Here is a 19,522-nt window from a genome sequence, read left to right as displayed (position 1 = left end):
TTCATGAATCTTTTGTTATATGACTATAGAAATCTGAAACCCTCACACGGTTCAAGTCCGCTCTCCCACACACAAACACACAAAACAGCAAGCAGGTCCTAAAAAAATCACGCACAGAAACCATATACTCTTTTTTTTGTTTGTTTTTTTTTTTCTTACTTTTAACAGTAAATCAGTAACATTAATTTAGGTTACACGTTTTGAGGCGTTCTTCGTTATTGTTATAATTATATGATCCTACGTTAAAGCTTAGCAATATACTGAGGACATGGGGGAGGAAAAAAGCGATAAAATTAAATCTGTTAAGAAAGGACAAGGAACAAAAAAAAAAAAAAAAAAGAAGAAAAGAAGAAAAAAAAAGGGGTGATGCATCTAAAGTGATTCAAATAAAAAGCAGTGAATTGCTACATCTCTCAGATTGGCTTAAAGAAACAGCGACCTCTGCTGGGCGGGGTTGGAACAGTAAGTAGTTACATTTCTGCTCTTTAAACATTAAGCATGTATGGGAACAGAGTCTGAGCACCGGGCTCTGAACCATAATGAAACATTAGTTTTACTTTCTTATTTGAGTCCAGCCAGTGACAATGTTGACTTCCCTTGGTTAAGGATGCATGGGATGTCATCTCCCTGATAATGCTGTTTCAACTGAGGTATAGAACAGCCATTATTAAACGGTTTCCGTAGCTTTAAAATGTTAAGGCTCCAAGCAGGAAAACAGAAAAAAAAAACAAAAAAACTGTGACATAAGTGGCTCGTCACTGAAAAAAAAAAAAAAAAAAAAGTCAAGTGTTACATAATTCAAAAATATATATTTTTTTATAACATCTCATGTCAAGACACATTTCATTGTCCCTTCTACGCAGTTGCACGATTCTCCACAAATGGGTTCAAACCACTCTGGATCTAAAGAACGAAAAACTGGCCTGTTACAGTTACTGATGCTGGAGATGCCCCTCCCCCCTGACCAGAGCGGAGTCTGAACACGCCCCCCCCCCCAACCTTTGTCATATCACATGACTGACATACACTCTACCACCATCCCTGATACACACACATACATACACGTGTCACAGAATTCACTACCCACTCATGATGAGCAGTGGGGCTGAAGAAAAACATACAGGATGAAATAAAAGAGTGTGTACAGATAACAGTTGGTCAAAGGGGGAGGGATGTGTATGAAAACAATACCAAATGACAGAAGAAGAAAAAAGAAGAAGAAAGAAAACAAAATGACGCGACGTTGAGAGGTGCTAATCGACTTCAGCCCCCACAGGTAAAGCAGGAGGCGCAGAGGCTCGAGTCTGACGCTGGCTGAAGTCACCAGAATTAAATAGAAAAACATAATGATTGTTTATTTTTTAAATTTCATCTTGTCCTCTTTAAATTTCATTTTCAAATGGTCAGTCCTAAAACAACTGCTCATCAGCTGTAGGGGGCAGCCTTCTATTGTTTATTTCGGTTCTGGCGTTCCTGTGGGGGAGAAAGAGAGAGAGAAAAATGGAGGGAAGTCACTTTGATGTACACAAAAAAAAAAAAAAAAAAAAAAACTATTTTCATTTCAAAATATTACCACTGCAATACAATAATCAAAAAATCCTCAAACTGTACTTTTTTACTTTCTCACATACCAAAAAAACAACAACTTAACTTTTGACCAATTTTTCCCACAACTTTTGACCAATAATTTTCATGAATTTTCCAGTACTTGATCATTTTGATCTTTTAAAAACATTTACACTCAAAATGTTCAAATCATTTATTTGATTATTTTATGTCATGGCAAGAACAGGCTATCAGTTAAAATTTAAGTAACTAAATGAACAGATGTATTTAACAGGGTATCTGCAGACTTTTTAAGACCCGCACAAATAAAATGAATACCATATCGGTATATATTTTATCCAAACCATAAAATAAAATGTAAACAACTTTAAAGTTCAAATAATACAGGTTTTGACAACATAAAATGATAAACCTTCCATTTCAGCCTATAAACCATTTTTAAGAAAAGGGATCAATCAAAATAAGTGAATATAATTATATTCAATTAAAGGGATAGTTCATCCAAAAATGAAAATGTGATGTTTATCTGCTTACCCCCAGGGATCCAAGATGTAGGTGACTTTGTTTCTTCAGTAGAACACAAATGATGATTTTTAACTGCAACCGTTGCCGTCTGACAGTCTTATAATGCGAGTGAATGATAACAATTTATAAGAGTCGAAAAATATGCATAGACAAATCCAAATTAAACCCTGCGCTCGTGACGGCACATTGATGTCCTAAGACACGAAACGATCGGTTTGTGTAAGAAACCGAACATTATTTATATCATTTTTACCTCTAATACACTATGTCCAACTGCGTTCAGCATTTGCTTAGTGAGGTCTGATCGCGCTCTGACAACGACATTGATGTCTCGCGCTTATACTTCAATGAGTGCTTGACATTACTGCCGTTGTCAGAGCGGCATCATTTGTGTTCTACTGAAGAAACAAAGTCACCTACATCTTGGATGCCCTGGGGGTAAGCAGATAAACATCACATTTTCATTTTTTGGTGAACTATCCCTTTAAAATATATATATATATGTTATTCTAATTTTTTCGATCCACTGAGTGAAAATGCAATTTCTCTTAGAAATATAAGGGTTACCCTGGTAAAAACCTGTATTCAATGCAGCTGGGCTTTTTAGAAATGCAACTAGTTTGCAGGTATGATATAAACACAATAAGGTAAACACTGTCATAATTCATCAACAGTAGATCAATTGCTTGGCACAAATGTGCGATATTCATTGATTGCGAATTGCACTGAAACATGCAAGCAAGTATAACATGCACAAACACTGTTTTTACTTTGAAACATGTAGCGCTCACAATTAAATCATAGCCTTTTGAAGTTTAATAATCACATTAAGCCATATCACGATTCCTGTTTTCCTGTCTTCAAATGTAAGACCTTATGAAATGATAATTAAGACTTCTCTTATACCATTAAACAATTTTTAAGGTCTTAAATTTGATACAACTGAATATAAGACTTTCAAGGACCCTGTTTAAAAGGACATTACATACAGAAAGATATCTAAGATAATCTATTTTTAAGTGAATTTAGATAAAAATTCTTAAAAATTTAATATAGACACTTTCCTAAACATTTTAAAGAAAAAAAAATGTATGAATGACATTAAAAGCAGTGTAGTTGAACATAACATCTTTTACAGTCAAAAGAGTGTTATAGGAGAAGCAAGATGGTAGTTCTTCAACCTTCAATAAAAAGGTGTAAATTATAGCCATTATCCAATTACATATTTCAGATTTGAGCATAAATAGAAACATTTAAACTTCTGTAAAAACTTGACTTTAAAAAAAAAATAAAAAAAATAGCTTACTTGATCCAGTCGGGATCGGTTCTGGAGAGGAGCAGGCTCTAGGTTCTGTCAATAGAAATGAGAGAAAAAAAAAAAAAAAATAATTAAATCAATAATCCTTTGACACAAATCCAAAACATCAGCACTTTGTCTTAATTTTGTCACATAAAAATATCTATAACTAAATTCTCAACAAAAAACAAAGCTAATTGAACAGATTGTACTATCCATAACATGTCAAACACAGAAATAATTTACAGTGAATAAAACACATTTAAAATGTGCAAACAGAGTGGAGCCAATTTAAGACAGACATTTTTCTTACTGTCACCAAAGGTCTCAATGAGAAAATACAATTTATTAGCAGCTTGATACTCGACTAAAGCAGCAGCAGCACAGTATTAATAACCACCTCTGGACAAAGCATCAAAGACAGAATAATAAAATAACCAAAGCATAAACAGCAAAAGCAAAGAGCATTCATTAACCATTCAAAAAGGACCATGTAGACATGCATCTTTGGCATCTATAAACAGCTTTAACATTTACATAGGCAGTTTCCGTGACATGAACATTAGCCTGAACACATCACATGATGTTCAAAGTTCTTTGTTTAATCGCCACTTATGGTCATTCACCTCAACAGGGTCTACATATAAATATTATCCTTCAGTATATTCATCTCTAAACATAAAAGACAATAATATGAAATAAAAAACACAATCTGCATCAATATTATTTACAATGCAGCTATTAAAAATAAAACCCAGCTAAATTTTCAATATTAAAGCAAGCACATTACCTTTCTTACCACCTCTTCCTCCTCCTGCCGTTTCTCGTAGTGTGAGAAGTCATCGAAGATGGAGGTGGTGTGTTTGTAGGTGGCGATGATCTTCAGCACCTGCTTGGCCTTCTCCAGTGGCACCTCCTGTGTGTCACGGGAGTTGGTCACGGGCTTGTTGTCATTGTTCTCCAGGCGGATGTGCCTGAGCTGGCTGTTGGGCACGTCTTTAACAAACAGCCAGTCCACATCGAATTTGCCCTTCCACTTGTCCTGCGCCCAAACACCTGCGCTGGTGCCGTAGTCTACAGGCGAGCGCATCTCCGCCACGCCGCAGAAGTGTCCGCTGCCATTGACGCTGAACAGCAGGTAGACAGGACCCTTGCCGTTGATGGCCCGAAAGGCCGAATCCAGCCGTTTGTTACCATGTTCCGTGCTGCACCAGATGGAGTACTTGATGGAGCGGTGGATGTCGTCCTCAGAGTAGCTCTTAATGATGAACACCCGGCCGTTTTTCAGGTTCCAATCGAAGTCCTTGGGGTTGTAGCTGTGTGCCGCACGCAGCTTTTCCAGGACCGGGTGGGACTCGCCGGCACTGGAGCCCGGAAGGCCGCCTCCGCCACCATTACCGACCCCTCCACCACTCGAAGAGCCGCTGCTGTCCACGCTGCCACCCCCACCATAACCGGGGTTGCGGTTACGAGGGGCAACCCACCGGGTTTGAGGGGGAGGAGCAGGGTTGTGGTTCTGGTAAGGCTGCGGAGGGGGCGGGCCCTGCATCGCCATCTGCTGGGCAAGTGATTGGGCAGAAGGCATGGGGGGCTGAGGCGGGGGCGGCAGCCCGTGAGGGTGGGGCGGTAGGTGACCCTGGGAGTGGAGGGGAGGCTGCTGCTGGTGGTGGGGCGGCAGTGGCGAGGCAACTTTAGTCACAGGCCCCTTATTATCCCAAGTGCCAATGTCCATGTTGTGTTTGATGGGCGGCGGGGGCAGGGTGCCTCCAGCCATGGGCATCCCCGGCTTGCTCTTCACCTTCAGTTGCTGAGGCTTGGCTGGTTTGCTAGCGATGGCCGCCCAGGATGTGGGTTTGGGAGGCGGTAGCCCGATAGGAGTCCCACCATTACCTGTGGCCACTGCCGCCACTGGCCCTCCTCCGATAACCGAACCCACTGTCTTCACTCCAGAACCACCTCCAGTCACGTCGCCACCGATCTTCAGCCCCACCATGCCCTGCTCTAAGCTATTCATACCTGGCGCCTTATTCAAGGTGTCACTGGGGAAGCCCGTTTGCCCATCGGGCACCAGTGTGCCACCTAACGAACTAGGTGGGTAACTGTAACTGCCTCCGTACGCAGAACTCTGAGTCTGCTGGCCCTGGGAGCCGCTCGTACCCCAGGCGGAAAACGCGGGATTTTCAGGGAAAAAGTTAAAGCGGTGTGGATAGATGCTACTGCCCAGACCCCCAGGCTGTCCAAACACAGTGTCATGCATGAAGTGATGGTCTCCATTGCTGAGGGGGGCGTACGGAGTGAGGTATGGGATCGGTGGGTCTCCACCCGTGGACCAGGGGGCCTCGCTGAGGGGGTACGGGAACCCAATCGAGGGGGCATAGTAGCTAGACAAGTATGGGTCGGTCATGGATTGGTAACTGTTATTCTGGGGGATAACCAAAAATACAGATGTTAGAATTAATAAAGACAAAATGCAAACTAAATATACTAAAAACAGATTAGACATGAAACTGAGTAAGAAATACTCAATATTTCTATGGAAATTCTTTTAAACTTCCAGAAAAACAATGATGTAATGAAAATATTATACAATCAGTTTCTTTTTAGCAAAGTACTGGTATTTAAAAAAAAATTACAGACAAATTTCCCAGAGTAAACTCTAGTGGTTACCACAACAGCCAAAAAAATTATTTCAGAAACAAAGTAATTATACTTTGGTGAAAGCACTGAGCGTTTCCATACACGTTTTTTACATGCAAAATGCACTAAAAATCAAGTATTCTTTTTACCATCCTTCAAGCAAGTTACATTTATCTGAAAAGCAAAATTGTGTAAAATGATGAGAATGCATGTTAATTTAAATTTATTTCCTCCTTTTCATTCCCTAAGACGAACACAAAAACACATTTCTCACCGGATTAGACTGGCCAGTGAGGTAAGGTTCAAAGTCATTGTCGTGGACCGTTTCCTTCTGATGTAGAGAGCCATTTTGCACTGAAATAAAGAATGACATTTAACATCAGGGTTATTTTTGAATCACTACATCTGATAATAAACCCAAAGCATATGCTAAATCCAACAGCCTTCTCTTTTCTGTGAAAGATATCACTTAACCAATGCCATGCCATTCACATCTTAGATCTTTAACAAATGATACACAACTACAGTAATATGCATGTCACCACGCTGATCTCAGTGAGTCATTCACCACATGTTCTGTCTGAGTACCACGATACAACAGACACACAGTCATGGATGAAGAGGTCCGTCTACAAATCGCCCAAAGGACACAAATTCACAACTACAGTAGTTAATGCTACAGAGTTATGAAGCCTAATCTATTTAATGTGCTCAGAAGCCAAGCTCTGAACAGCAATAGATGTGTCAGTGTGGTGTTAATCCAACAGGAGCAGTCCTGGACTCCAGGAGGAGGTATATGCTCCATCAGGTGACTGAATGAGCTCTTAGACAGCATTTGGTTGATATGCGAGTAGCACAGCAACCAGGCTTGACTTGATTTAAGTCACAGAGAAAGAATGCCCAAATTTTATTTAACAGACCATAGCTAAGAGCATCTATCAAAGTGAAATTAGATTCAAAGTGAATTAATGAGAAATAATATCCTGGATGTTTTATTTCTAAATCTGTATAGACATATTTAAAGGGAAACTTACCTTTAGCGTCTTGCCCTTTGGATGTCTTCCCATTGAGTAGGTGAACAGAGATGGACAGAAACAACAAGATAAAGCATTAACACCTTTGAATCGTTGTTTTAAACACATGCTCTTCGTGCTTAACATGTAAATACTTCACAATGTTTCATGCTCTTAATCCACATCGACTCCATCAGAGCATCACCAATAAATCAATGCTCTCAGGAGTCGCTCGACATTCGTTATTATAAAAACCGGGGGCTTATATTGACACTTATTTAGTCAATCAAGGAATTATACATCCACTCGGACAGCTAAAGATTTCGTCGACCACGCATATCAGCCCAAGTCCAGAGAAAACTGATTATAACTCTCGGAAGCTGATGAGAGAAATTGTGCAATAAATTAAGAAATTAAGCAAACGTCTGTTTGGACCTAAGAAACGCCAAGTAATATTCAATCAAACGAGTGGAAAAAATGCTAACTCGTTAGCCATCGCGCTTGTGTGAGGCAAGGGGAGGCAGATGCCCGTAATGTCTCCGCAGAAGCGGCGGAGGCTGCACGCGCATTCCCTGCTCCTCCTAAAGGCCTTAGCGACGCCGTACCACTCCAACCTACCTGTGGGTCAATACTGGTGGTAGACATAATTCATCAAGAGGGCCTCTTTAGATTCAGCAAGAGTCTTGCAAAGAAAAACTGAACCAGCAGCGAAGGTGCTCGGCGTAACCCGAAGCCCGTGTGTTCCTCTCGGCTCCGTGCAGGCTGAACTGCGCTTTTTTCAGCAAGTTCCACGACTTGATTCTGGCGATTCGGTCCTCTCGAGCGCACTAAAAGTCCAGCCTGAGGATGTTTCCGAGAGTAATACAGGCTCTGCGGTTTTGAGGTTTAATCCAATGCTGTCACAAGCCGTGTGTAAATTAATTTCAAAGTGTATATATATATTTTTCCTCCTCCCAGCCCGCAGTTATTGTGCACCTCTGTTCACTTCCGCCCAATGGCCGCTCCATCCGGGATCTGCGCGGAGGGACTGACGCCACATGGACCGGGTGGCCATGCGGAGGTGATCAACCTGAGGAAATTGGGAAAAAAGTTATTAATGCATACATATCTTATTTATCTTAGTAAATAAAATTCATATTTAAATCTAATAGTTAGAAAGAAAAAACCCTATTTTAATTGTTGGTTTACTTTATTATTATTATAATTCCTGAATGGGAGTTTATGGCAGCCTTATGAACCATAAGTAGGAAAATTATGAAAATTGGCACACTTGTAGTGATGGTATCTTGGTAATTGTGAAAATGAATTGTAATAGTGTAATTATGTTTGTAATAAATAATTAAAATAAAAACTAGCTGCTTCCTCCATTTGATAGTAGAAATATTACATCACATTAATTCATCAGTCATGCTTCAGTATGACATTAGTCAGAGTCACATATAGGACTGTTGAATGTGTTGGACAAAACAAGTGACTGTTATAAACCATCCTGTAGATAATTAATGAATATTACTTTTTTAATGAATTAATGATATAGTGGTCTTTCAGCTGGTCTTTTCCTTTCTTTTTCATGTATTCATAAATATGTGCAAAGATGTCTTACTTCGGGACTTACATTTCACATCAGATGTTGTTGACAGGCTTGATGTCTTTTTCTCCAAGCCATATTAGACTGTGAAGACCATATTCCTCCTTTTTTTTTATAGGCCTAGCTTATAATTTTGTTTATTACCCATTCCACCTTGCACTTACTTTTAACATTTATATTTTTTACTGTTAAAGAATGTCATTAACAAGCACTGAGCACTCTTGTGTCAGAGCTAAACCTCATGCTGATAAAGGGCATTCAGGGTAGCTAAGTGATATTTAAATCTACCAATTAATCTTAGTTATGGGTGGGATGGGGGTCTTTCTGTTTAATAAGTTTGCAGTAGGAAACTATAGGGCACTGGAACACCACACATGGAGCAGCTCGGTTTCAACATTACACCCATTTCACAGATAATATAAGAGTTACACTCAATGAGATATACATTTCTAAAGTTTAATTATATATTTCCAGTTTAAAAGGGATGCAGAGGCAGAGAGAACAATTTTGTCAATAGGATAATAAAATATTGTATCACAGGGATGCCATACATAATAATGGGATTATTGTGTATGGCATTCCTGTGTGCTTGCTTATCAAGATCATTAGCATTGCTTTTATTATTATGTTGGGGTATGTAAGCTACTGCAAACCGTTGCCACAACACTACTTGCCTTTTTCTAATTTTAACCACAAGGTGTCAGTCTAAATTGAATCGAATTGTGGAATTTCCTCGATTACATATCAAAACATTGACCCAAGTCTTCTCTTTTTTCATACAAAATCTGGTGTTCAAATATTTATTAACATATGCACTACATGTATAATTTAAGAAAAGAAAATATGACTCACTACTGTCAGCATTCAAAATACAGTGTTCAGTAAATGCTGTAATATTTACATTTACAAAATGAGGTTCTATATGTGTTACAACGTTTTTCTTTGGGCCATTAAGATACAGACTACATGCAGATATTATAATTGCTTTCTCCCATACTCGCACAAATATGGCATGTGTTACTGGTAGTAAAGGAGACAGATGTTGATCATTAAAAATGAAACAGCATTTTGCTGTGTACTGACACAAGAGCATGTAAAGCAATTCCTCATTTAATCTCCAACATTAAACCATTTAACTAAAAGAAACCTCTGCATTGTTTAAACTCCTCTGATTTGAACAAAATGTACAAAACATACCATTTGAAGAGTAAAATTAGAAGTCACAGACTTAAACAGTATAGAAAATTTAAAAATAAAATTACAAAGAATTGGAAGAGGTAGGTAGCAAGAAGTTCAGCATAAAGTCAGTCATGAAAATGTTCTACAGAAATAGCACCTCCTGAAAAGAAAATAAAGATGTAAGCATAAAAGCTTGCGAGGTTAATGGCTGTATCCTTTGGCTTTTGGATGGACAGCTATACAGATGCCTTGTGACTCGAGGCTTGCTTCTTGTAGTTCAACACCTTTGTAAGTGCAGCGTTTGGGTGCATCAATCTTATTTTCTTAATTTTTGTGTATTATTATGTTTATAGATATATAAATAATTTAAAATCCATCTGATCTGGTTTCTGTTTTCACTAATTCCGAGAATGCTTGAAGTCCTTTTCTGCTATCTTTTTCCCCTTACAATGTTCCCTCTCTCTCGGGATGTTGACATCTGGACACTGTCACTTATACAAATCTGAAAAGTAATACAATACAGATACAAAATTAGATTCACATGAAGCAACAATATCAGTTGTTTAGGAAGATGAATAAGCGAAACAATCAACAATTATTGAATACACTTTTAAAAGGTAAAATAATGGATTTACAAACATGTGTCTTCCTCTTCATTGAAGATGCTGACGATGTAGCAGGCAAATACAAATCCCAGGGCCTACGTACAAACAAACAAAGCAACAGATTAAGTCGCATACAAATCTATTTTTTAAATGAGTATTTGTGAATTTTTGTATATAAATGTATCACAGAAACTTAAAGCTTAAGTATGAAGTGTTCATATTAAAACTGAGGTAATGTTTAGTAGGTTTGAATGTAATTTTGTAGGTCATCAAAAACTTATGTCTGACACAACAGCACTGCCTCAACCAAAGGCAGATTGGGTGGAATGTTCCAGAAACCTGTTTGAAAACAATCATTATTTCTGCACAATTCAGCTTTAATAGACAATGACTTCATCAGTTTTAGGTTCTTACAGAAATGAACAGTTGCAGGGCGCTGTGCATAACTTCAATGTATTGATACTCTAACAAGCAGCTCAGTTCAGAGATCAGAGCAGGACTGTCCAAATGCTGCCATCTAGTGGTCTGGAGTTTTCTGTTCTCACAGCCTGGGCCATTGTTCTTCCACCATGAACGGTGAGATGAAAGTCCCAGTGACAGATAATCACTGTCCTATAAAAGGCAGCACAGAACAGAAATGCACTTTGAATTTCAGTTTTATGGCTTTGTTTCAACATTATTGACTTAGTAGTACTGAGGAACCATACTGTTTAAGTTTAAAATTTTGTTTAATCCCATTCATCTTTGGTTTGTAAGTCTATACTATAGAGATGATATCATTTCATACCAATGGCATGAATGTATGTGAACTTGATCTAGCACTAGAATGACCCATATGAGCATCTCCATTTAAAAAGGCTCTTTACCTTTGAAAGCCCTCCGAGGTCTAGATAAAGGCAACAGATAAAGATATTCCAAGTCACCCAAAACACAGTCCAGACTATATACTAAAAGAAAAGGAAAGAACACATAATGGTAATCAGAGACATTAAAATTATGGAACCACATATAATCGTGAACAGCACAAAAAAAAAGTGTATCTGTGTAAATAACTCAATTATCAGGCTTTACAATAAACTTTTAAATGGTATAATTTGAGTGGGTATGATTTAATGTTTTTGAAAGTTCCTTCTGCTCACCAAGGCTGCATTTATTTAATCAAAATACAGTAAAAACAGTAACATTGTGAAATATTATTACAATTAACAGTAATTAATTAAAATAACTGCTTTCTATTTTCATATTTCTTTTAAAATGTTATTTATTCCTGTGATGGAAAAAGCTGAATTTTCACCATCATTACTCGAGTCTTCAGTGTCACAAGATCCTTCAGAAATCATTCTAATATGCTGATTTGTACATAGACATTTATCATAGTATTAAAGGATTAGTTCACTTTCAAATTAAAATTTCCTGATAATTTACTCACCCCCATATCATCCAAGATGTTCATGTCTTCCTTTCTTCAGTTGAAAAGAAATTAAGGTTTTTAATTAAAACATTCCAATATTTTTCTCCATATAGTGGACTTCAATGGCGTCCAAATGGTTGAAGGTCAAAATTACAGTTTCAGTGCAGCTTCAAAATGTTCTACATGATCCCAGACGAAAAATAAGGGTCTTATCTAGATAAAAAAAAAAAAAAAAAAAAATATATATATATATATATATATATATGTATATATATATATACGTTTTAACAATAAATTCTCATCTTGAACTAGCCCTCTTCTTCTCTATTAGAATTCCGGCAGTGTAGACACTGCTGAGTGTATTACTGCCCTCCACAGGTCAAAGTTTGAACTAATTTTTATATACTTGCACTAGGAAATTGTATATCACAATTTAGTTCAAACTTTGACCTGAGGAGGGCAGTAATACACTCAGCAGTGTCTACACTGCCGGAATTCTAATAGAGGAGAAGAAGAGAGCTAGTTCAAGATGAGCTTTTATGGTTAAAACATATAGATTTTTTTTTTTTTTTTTTAGAAAATGAACGATAGTTCCTCCAGATAAGACCCTTATTTCTCATCTGGGATCACTGTAAACTGTATTTATTTGTAATTTTGACCTTCAATCGTTTGGGGTCCATTGAAGTCCACTATATGGAGAATAATCCTGGAATGTTTTAATCAAAAACCTTCATTTCTTTTCGACTGAAGAAAGAAAGACATGAACATCTTGGATGATATGGGGGTGAGTAAATTATCAGGAAATTTTCATTTGAAAGTGAACCAATCTTTTAATGTTGAAAACAGTTGTGCTGCTAAATGTTTTTTTTTTTTTGGAATCTGGGATAAATTTTTTCAGGATTCTTTGATGAATAAAAAGATCAACAGCCTGAAACAGAAATCTTTTGTAACATTCTAAACATTTTTACTGTCATTTTTGATTAATTTAATGCATCCTTGCTTATAGGGCTGTCAAACGATTAATCGCGATTAATCGCATACAAAATAAAAGTTTAAGTTTGCATAATATATGTGTGAGTAATGTGTGTAAATAATATGTATATATAAATACACACAAATTAATGTATATATTTAAGAGAAATATGTTATTTATGTACAAAAAAAGTATTTATATATAATATAAAATATATAAAAATATAAATAAATACATATACTTGTAAATATTTCTCAAATATATACATGGATGTGTTTGTATTTATATATACATAATAATTACACACAGTACACCCACATATATTAGGCAAACTCAAACTTTTATTTTGTATGCGATTAATCGTGATTAATCATTTGACAGCCCTACTTGCTGAATAAAAGCATTCATATCTTTCAAAAAAAAATCTTACTGAATTAATTTTTTTACAATATTAAATTAATCATATTAATTTATTCAATTAATAAATTATTTGAGTTTAATAAATTAATGCAAGAATTATTTGTAATGTTATAATACATAATATCAGTATTTTATAAACAATGTTTATATTATTACAATTATTGTTGTTTTTAAAAAACAAGTTTTATTAACTGTAACAAAAGTTATAATGTTCTAAAGTTATAAAAAAAAAATTGAGGTAAATACAGTACTCACCAAAACTACATAACGTGGCTTATACTGAACTGTCCCAAACAAGCCCAATATCACCACAATGACGTGCAGGAAGTTGACAAGGATGGGCGCCCACTGGTAACCTAGAAAATCAAACACCTGTCTCTCCACAGCCGTGATCTAGAGAGAGAAAGACAAAGTATTATATGAACAAGATCTCCACACACTGTAGAAACACCAGCTACTTTGCATCTACACGACTAAAAAAACAGTCACGCTGCCCCAAATACAATAATGATGGAGACCCCATCTCGCTTTCCCAGAGACACACAATCAAAACCCCCACCTCTGTTTTTCCACATACTGGCTTTTTACTCAGGGTTGCCAGGGTAACAGAGCCAATGGGGTACAAAGCTTGTGACAGAGAAATAGAAAGTGAGAGGCGGAGAAAGACAAAAGGAGGGGGAAAGGTTGAGTGAGAGGAGATGAGGGCTCTCCTTGGAGGTCAGAGGCTCAGTGAAGGGAGATGTATGATTCAGAAGGGAGGAGCTGGGTGTGGGGGATGCTGCTCCTTTCATAAAGCTTCACTGCAGCAGTCATAAACCCTCTCTCTCTTCCAATAACCACCCATCCCCCATACAATCTCTCTCTGTATGCCATACTGCTGCTGTGTACCAGCTGTTCTCAGAGGTTTCACTTCAAATCAACCATTTGTAGCATGTCTTCACCACAGTCCCCATCCACTGTGTTCCAGCACGAGCTGTGCCGACTTTAACCAGCCAAACATAAAAACATAAAACTGTGAGATGTTTTACAGATACAGATGAGCTATCCCCTCTTGGTAATAGACATCTGCATTCAAATCCATTTATAGTCTCAGACCATACAGTGTGTAGCAATCCTGGTAAATCTAATTGATAAATGTGAACTGTGTCCAACTCATTTGAAATATTTAAAGGAAATATGAAACCACCAATACACAGCAACAGTGGCAGAACCTGTTGATGAAGGATGAATGTTCAGTCAAGACTTATAGTTGCCAAATGTTACACAAAATCGGACATGGTATTGCAGTCCTCTCTTTTTCTATTCACTGGCTGTAATAGGTGTGAAACAGTGAACTGAATTCCTTAAACCAATTAAACCATACAGCTGTTTTATTTCTTGAGCCAACCTGAGATCAAATGTGTACAACTGTAAAGACTAATAACTGCATGCCTCTGTTCTGCGCTGTCTCACCGAATCCTCATCATTTAATAAATGACGGAATTTTTTTAAATAATGACTGAGCCACTGAGATTATAGTTGAAATATTATGTCATACCAGATAGTTAAAAGTACCATACATATATATATATATATATATATATATATATATATATATATATATATATATATATATATATATATATATATATATATATATTCAATCTCTATTTCACTCTCTCACTCACACAGGCAATAGGAAAAAAAAACACTGGTTAGGAAAGACAGTAAAGCTAAGGTTAAACCAAAGCTAAAAGCCATGGAAAGGTTAAGCAAAATAACAGCAGGGATGTAGGTCACTGTCTCTGCTGGTGTTCAGACCACAAGTGCAACAACTGAAGTGAGATAACACAACAAGTAGAATCCAATATATCACTTTATGTGAGAGGAGAAAATGAAGTCACACCACTGAAAGAACATATGCAATCAATGAGTAGTGATAAGGATAAATATGCATTAAAAAACACTTAAAATGCGTGCACACACAACATTTTCTCTGTATCACACAATGCACAGTTGATTCACATCTCACACTTATTTTATGGTCTATCTCTAATGTAAAAAATCTGCAGTTTAAATGAGTTGATCATAATCTATGCTGGTTGTATGAGTTCTACGGCAGGGACAAATGGATAGGTGGACGGATGATGGATACTTTATAAATCCTTTGAGAGAAATTGTGGTGCAATAGCAGCAAAACAAGTCAATGATACACAGGACAGTGTAACACATATTACAATAAATATTGAAATGAGAAAAAAATAAAATGTTTAAATATAATCAAAGATATAAATACACAAAAATGTCTAGGCTATACAATACAAAGCAATATACTGCACACTAATGTGTTATTTGCACTTATTTTGTGTATGACATATTATAAACATGTATTGTAAATTTTGATGTAGTCTGTGCCATTTCACAATACTACTATAGGCTAATTATTATTTACAATAGTCCCATAACTGTCCAAACGTGTTTATGAACAGTATATTCTGATGTAAAGAAAGACTTCCAACATATAGCCTACACAAAAGTGTAAGTACATTTATAGGCTATGTCTGTATACTAGGCTAATTATAAATGGAAAACTACGGTTACGTGTGGCTCAAAACTTGAGTTCTTTCAAATAAAAGACAATTTAAAAGACTGCAGGCTTTAAGGCGTGATGTTCATAAACTAGTCTCAAAGTTAATATCAAAACGTCAAATTTCAAAAACAGTGTTTTTATATCACACAGATTAAATAATTGGGATACAAAACTGCAACGAGCAGATACTTGTTTTTACCACAATTCTATAACGCACTTACCAGCTGAAGAGCGCAGAAGAACATCAACATACACCTCCCCGAGCAGCACCCCATCTTCACTATTCTCTCCGGTATAAACGTCAACTCAATATGGTAAATAAAACAGATGCATTTTTTTAAGATCCTCAGTAATTACTCGAGGTATATTTCAGTATGCTTCCCTTACAATGGGCTGTGATCATAGCTGTACATAGCGCATAGGGTTAAAAACGGAGTATGAAGCAGTAGGCGGGGGGACAGAGGGTGAGATCGGGGTAAATAAAATGGGGTGGGTCCTTAAATATAACAGCCACCACCTCCTGGTGCTTTGTTGAGAGGGAGCGGCAGGTGGAGCAATTGCGGCTGGAAGAGTTGGAAACTGATCAATTTATGCACCTTCATTTTTAATCTGACTACCTTTTAAACGACTGATTTGTTTTGAATAAGCTACTCGGTTATGCCTATGCTGCTATAGCCGCTGAAAACTCGCTGAAAAACATCTTAAACCAGTTGAAGTTGGTCTTTTATCTGGTTTGGGCACTATTTAAAGGTCCCCTTAAATGAAAAATGGAATTTATCTTGCCATAGTTAAATAACAAGAGTTCAGTACATGGAAATGACATACAGTGAGTCTCAAACTGTAAACAAACAAGTTTCCTCCTTCTTATATAAATCTCATTTGTTTAAAAGACCTCCGAAGAACAGGCGAATCTCAACATAACACCAACTGTTACGTAACAGTCGGGGTGTACGCCCCCAATATTTGCATATGCCAGCTCATGTTCCCAACATTATGAAAGGCATTAAACAAGGGCAGCCAGTATTAAAGAACAATAGCGAAAAATGGCAGATGGAGCAATAATAACTGACATGATCCATGATATCATGATATTTTTAGTGATATTTGTAAATTGTCTTTCTAAATGTTTCGTTAGCATGTTTGCTAATGTACTGTTAAATGTGGTTAAAGTTACCATCGTTTCTTACTGTATTCACGGAGACAAGAGCCGTCGCTATTTTCATTTTTAAACACTTGCAGTCTGTATAATTCATAAACACAACTTCATTCTTTATAAATCTCTCCAACAGTGTAGCATTCAGGGGACACCTTAGACTTATATTACATCTTGTAAAAAAAACGTTCGATGGCACCTTTAATCTTTCTTCCCAGCTAAACCAGCAGAGCACTTGCTGGCTAGACTGGGAGACCAGCTTAGATCAGGTAAGACCAGCAAACCAGGCTGGTTTAAAGGAGGCGGCAGCTAATATTGAATTTGCAGCTTACATATACACCAGCATAAGGATTGTCTTGCATGCTGGGACCAGCATAAGATGCTGGTTTGACCAGCAAGACCAGCACTATAGCCAGCACAAACCAGTCTGAACCAACAAGGAATTCATGCTGGATTATGCTTTAGTTAATAACTACAATGGGGTAAAACTCAGGAAAGTTACGGTTGTCCAAGCTGCTCATTTCCGTTCAATGTAAAGGAATGGTCACCATGGTGGTCAGGCAGAATTTTCAAGGTAAGATTTCAGTGAGTAATGAATGACATACATTTCAGCCTGTTCCTCACATTATGTTCTATTAACAAAGTTCAGGAGGAACATGTTCAAATTGCCTATCCAATCAGTATGAGAGGAGGTCTATATATATATATATATATATATATATATATATATATATATATATATATATATATATATATATATATATATATATATATAAGACCTAAAAATGGCAGTCCACCAACGTTTACCATCCAACCTGACAGAACTGGAGAGGATCTGCAAGGAGGAATGGCAGAGGATCCCTAAATCCAGGTGTGAAAAACTTGTTGCATCTTTCCCAAAAAGACTCCTGGCTGTATTAGATCAAAAGGGTGCTTCTACTCTATACTGAGCAAAGGGTCTGAATACTTAGGACCATGTGATATTTCAGTTTTCCTTTTTTAATAAATCTGCAAAAATGTCAACAATTCTGTGTTTTTCTGTCAATATGGGGTGCTGTGTGTACATTAATGACGGAAAAAAATGAACTTAAATGATTTTAGCAAATAGCTGCAATATAACAAAGAGTGAAAAATTTAAGGGGGTCTGAATACTTTCCATACCCACTGTATATATATATATATATATATATAATATATATATATAATAATTGTTAAATGAGTTCAGAAGACATATAATGGCACATAATGTTCTTGATCCAGTTTCATTCTATGGAAGAAAGACACTTGGACATTCTACTTCTGGACTTCTTGCTTTGTGTTCCATGGAAAAATGTCGTATAGATTTGTAACAACAATGAAGACAGAAGTTTGTTGCATTCCTTTACTTACCTTAGCAAACACTGAAAAAGACAACCTCAGACAAACAAACCTCCGAACATCACTATATGCAGTTATCTATACACTCTGAGCTTTGTGTGTATATGTTTGTGTTTATGAACTTCTAAGTCTGTTTTGTTTTTTAGATAAAGTAATTAAGATGTCAGCCCTGAGGTTGCATTTTTCATAATTTGGACGCCCCCCTACTTGACTAACCCCTGCAGTGCCCAGCCATGTTCAGCACATATCACCCACCTGAACACAGCTGCCTGCTGCAGTGAGTATGCTTACTGGCACGGTCCGTAGCCCCACAGATGGGTGATTAACAGCATGGTGCAGGGGTTTAGGTTTGTGTGTCTCAGTATGTGCTGATAAACAAATGTACTATCTTTAGAGAGAGAGCTGTGTTAGATTGGTGGGTTGGCACTTAGAACATGTTTGTGAATCTTTGCTCCGCTTTGAGCCCATTAAGTCTCTGTGTTTGTGTATAGATTCTTGTTATCTGTAGGCTGTAACATGAAGGTTTGTAGGTTGATTAAATGTTTCTGTCGTGCAAAATAAACTAACATTAAATTAATAATTTCTACAGCAAGGCGAGTCTTTTTCTGCATCAATGGTTCCATGAAGAACTTTTTACGTTCAATTGTTCTTTATAGCGATAAAGGGTTCTTTAGATCATTAAAATGTTCTTCACACTAAGAAAAAATTGTAATTCGGGACTGCAGAAATGGTTATTCTATGGCAGCGCTGTGAAAACTCCCTTCTGGAACATTTATTTGTATGAGTGTGTTGACTATCAAGTCATGTTGGTCAAGCTCAAGTTACTGTAAAAATGTGCATTTATTCTATAATTACTTTTACATTGTCATGTATAACAAAAAACGGGTCATATGAAGTACTTTTAAAGTGTCATTAATGATAGTGAAGATGGTAATCATTATAGCCTATGTATAACAGTACTTTGTGTACTTTTCAACCACTGGCTGTCATTCCCAAACTGGCCGCGCAGTGGCGCAAAACGCGAGCTCCAAATGCCAATGGAGTGGGCACCGCGCTGTCATATGGTACTGTCGCCGATGCTCGAGACAGGATTGAGGCTTGAGGAGGCTCAACAGAGGCAGCCGTGACGTGGTCTTGATATCCCAACCGAACCTCGACTTGGAATAACCCAGCTGTGCGTTAACACCTTTCGCCTTGTGAGCGACGCGG

General features: G+C 37.2%; 2 protein-coding genes across 3 annotated transcripts; both read right to left on the bottom strand.

The window, feature by feature from the left end:
- Window positions 1-1,016: 1,016 nt before the first annotated feature.
- ythdf1 (YTH N6-methyladenosine RNA binding protein F1) lies at window positions 1,017-8,033 on the bottom strand. Its single transcript, XM_067393686.1, has 6 exons — window positions 7,657-8,033; window positions 7,060-7,084; window positions 6,300-6,379; window positions 4,179-5,810; window positions 3,398-3,442; window positions 1,017-1,473 (listed from the first exon to the last, which is right to left on the bottom strand). The coding sequence occupies exons 1-6, from the start codon at window positions 7,681-7,683 to the stop codon at window positions 1,447-1,449; spliced, it is 1,836 nt and encodes a 611-aa protein (XP_067249787.1). The 5' UTR covers window positions 7,684-8,033; the 3' UTR covers window positions 1,017-1,446.
- Window positions 8,034-10,078: 2,045 nt separating this feature from the next.
- On the bottom strand, window positions 10,079-16,130 carry nkain5 (sodium/potassium transporting ATPase interacting 5). Of its 2 annotated transcripts, none has more exons than XM_067393685.1 (6): window positions 16,005-16,130; window positions 13,470-13,607; window positions 11,277-11,357; window positions 10,825-11,022; window positions 10,441-10,505; window positions 10,079-10,307 (listed from the first exon to the last, which is right to left on the bottom strand). In XM_067393685.1, exons 1-6 carry the CDS (start codon window positions 16,056-16,058, stop codon window positions 10,298-10,300), a joined length of 546 nt encoding a protein of 181 aa, XP_067249786.1. In that variant the 5' UTR covers window positions 16,059-16,130; the 3' UTR covers window positions 10,079-10,297. The 2 variants fall into 2 exon arrangements, with proteins under 2 accessions (XP_067249786.1, XP_067249784.1); XM_067393683.1 differs by having other exon boundaries at window positions 10,445-10,505.
- Between the last annotated feature and the right edge of the window lie 3,392 nt (window positions 16,131-19,522).

This window comes from Chanodichthys erythropterus, chromosome 9 (assembly GCF_024489055.1).
Source record: "Chanodichthys erythropterus isolate Z2021 chromosome 9, ASM2448905v1, whole genome shotgun sequence".
Lineage (NCBI taxonomy): Eukaryota > Metazoa > Chordata > Actinopteri > Cypriniformes > Xenocyprididae > Chanodichthys > Chanodichthys erythropterus.
This window is presented reverse-complemented; position numbering and strand designations above follow the sequence as displayed.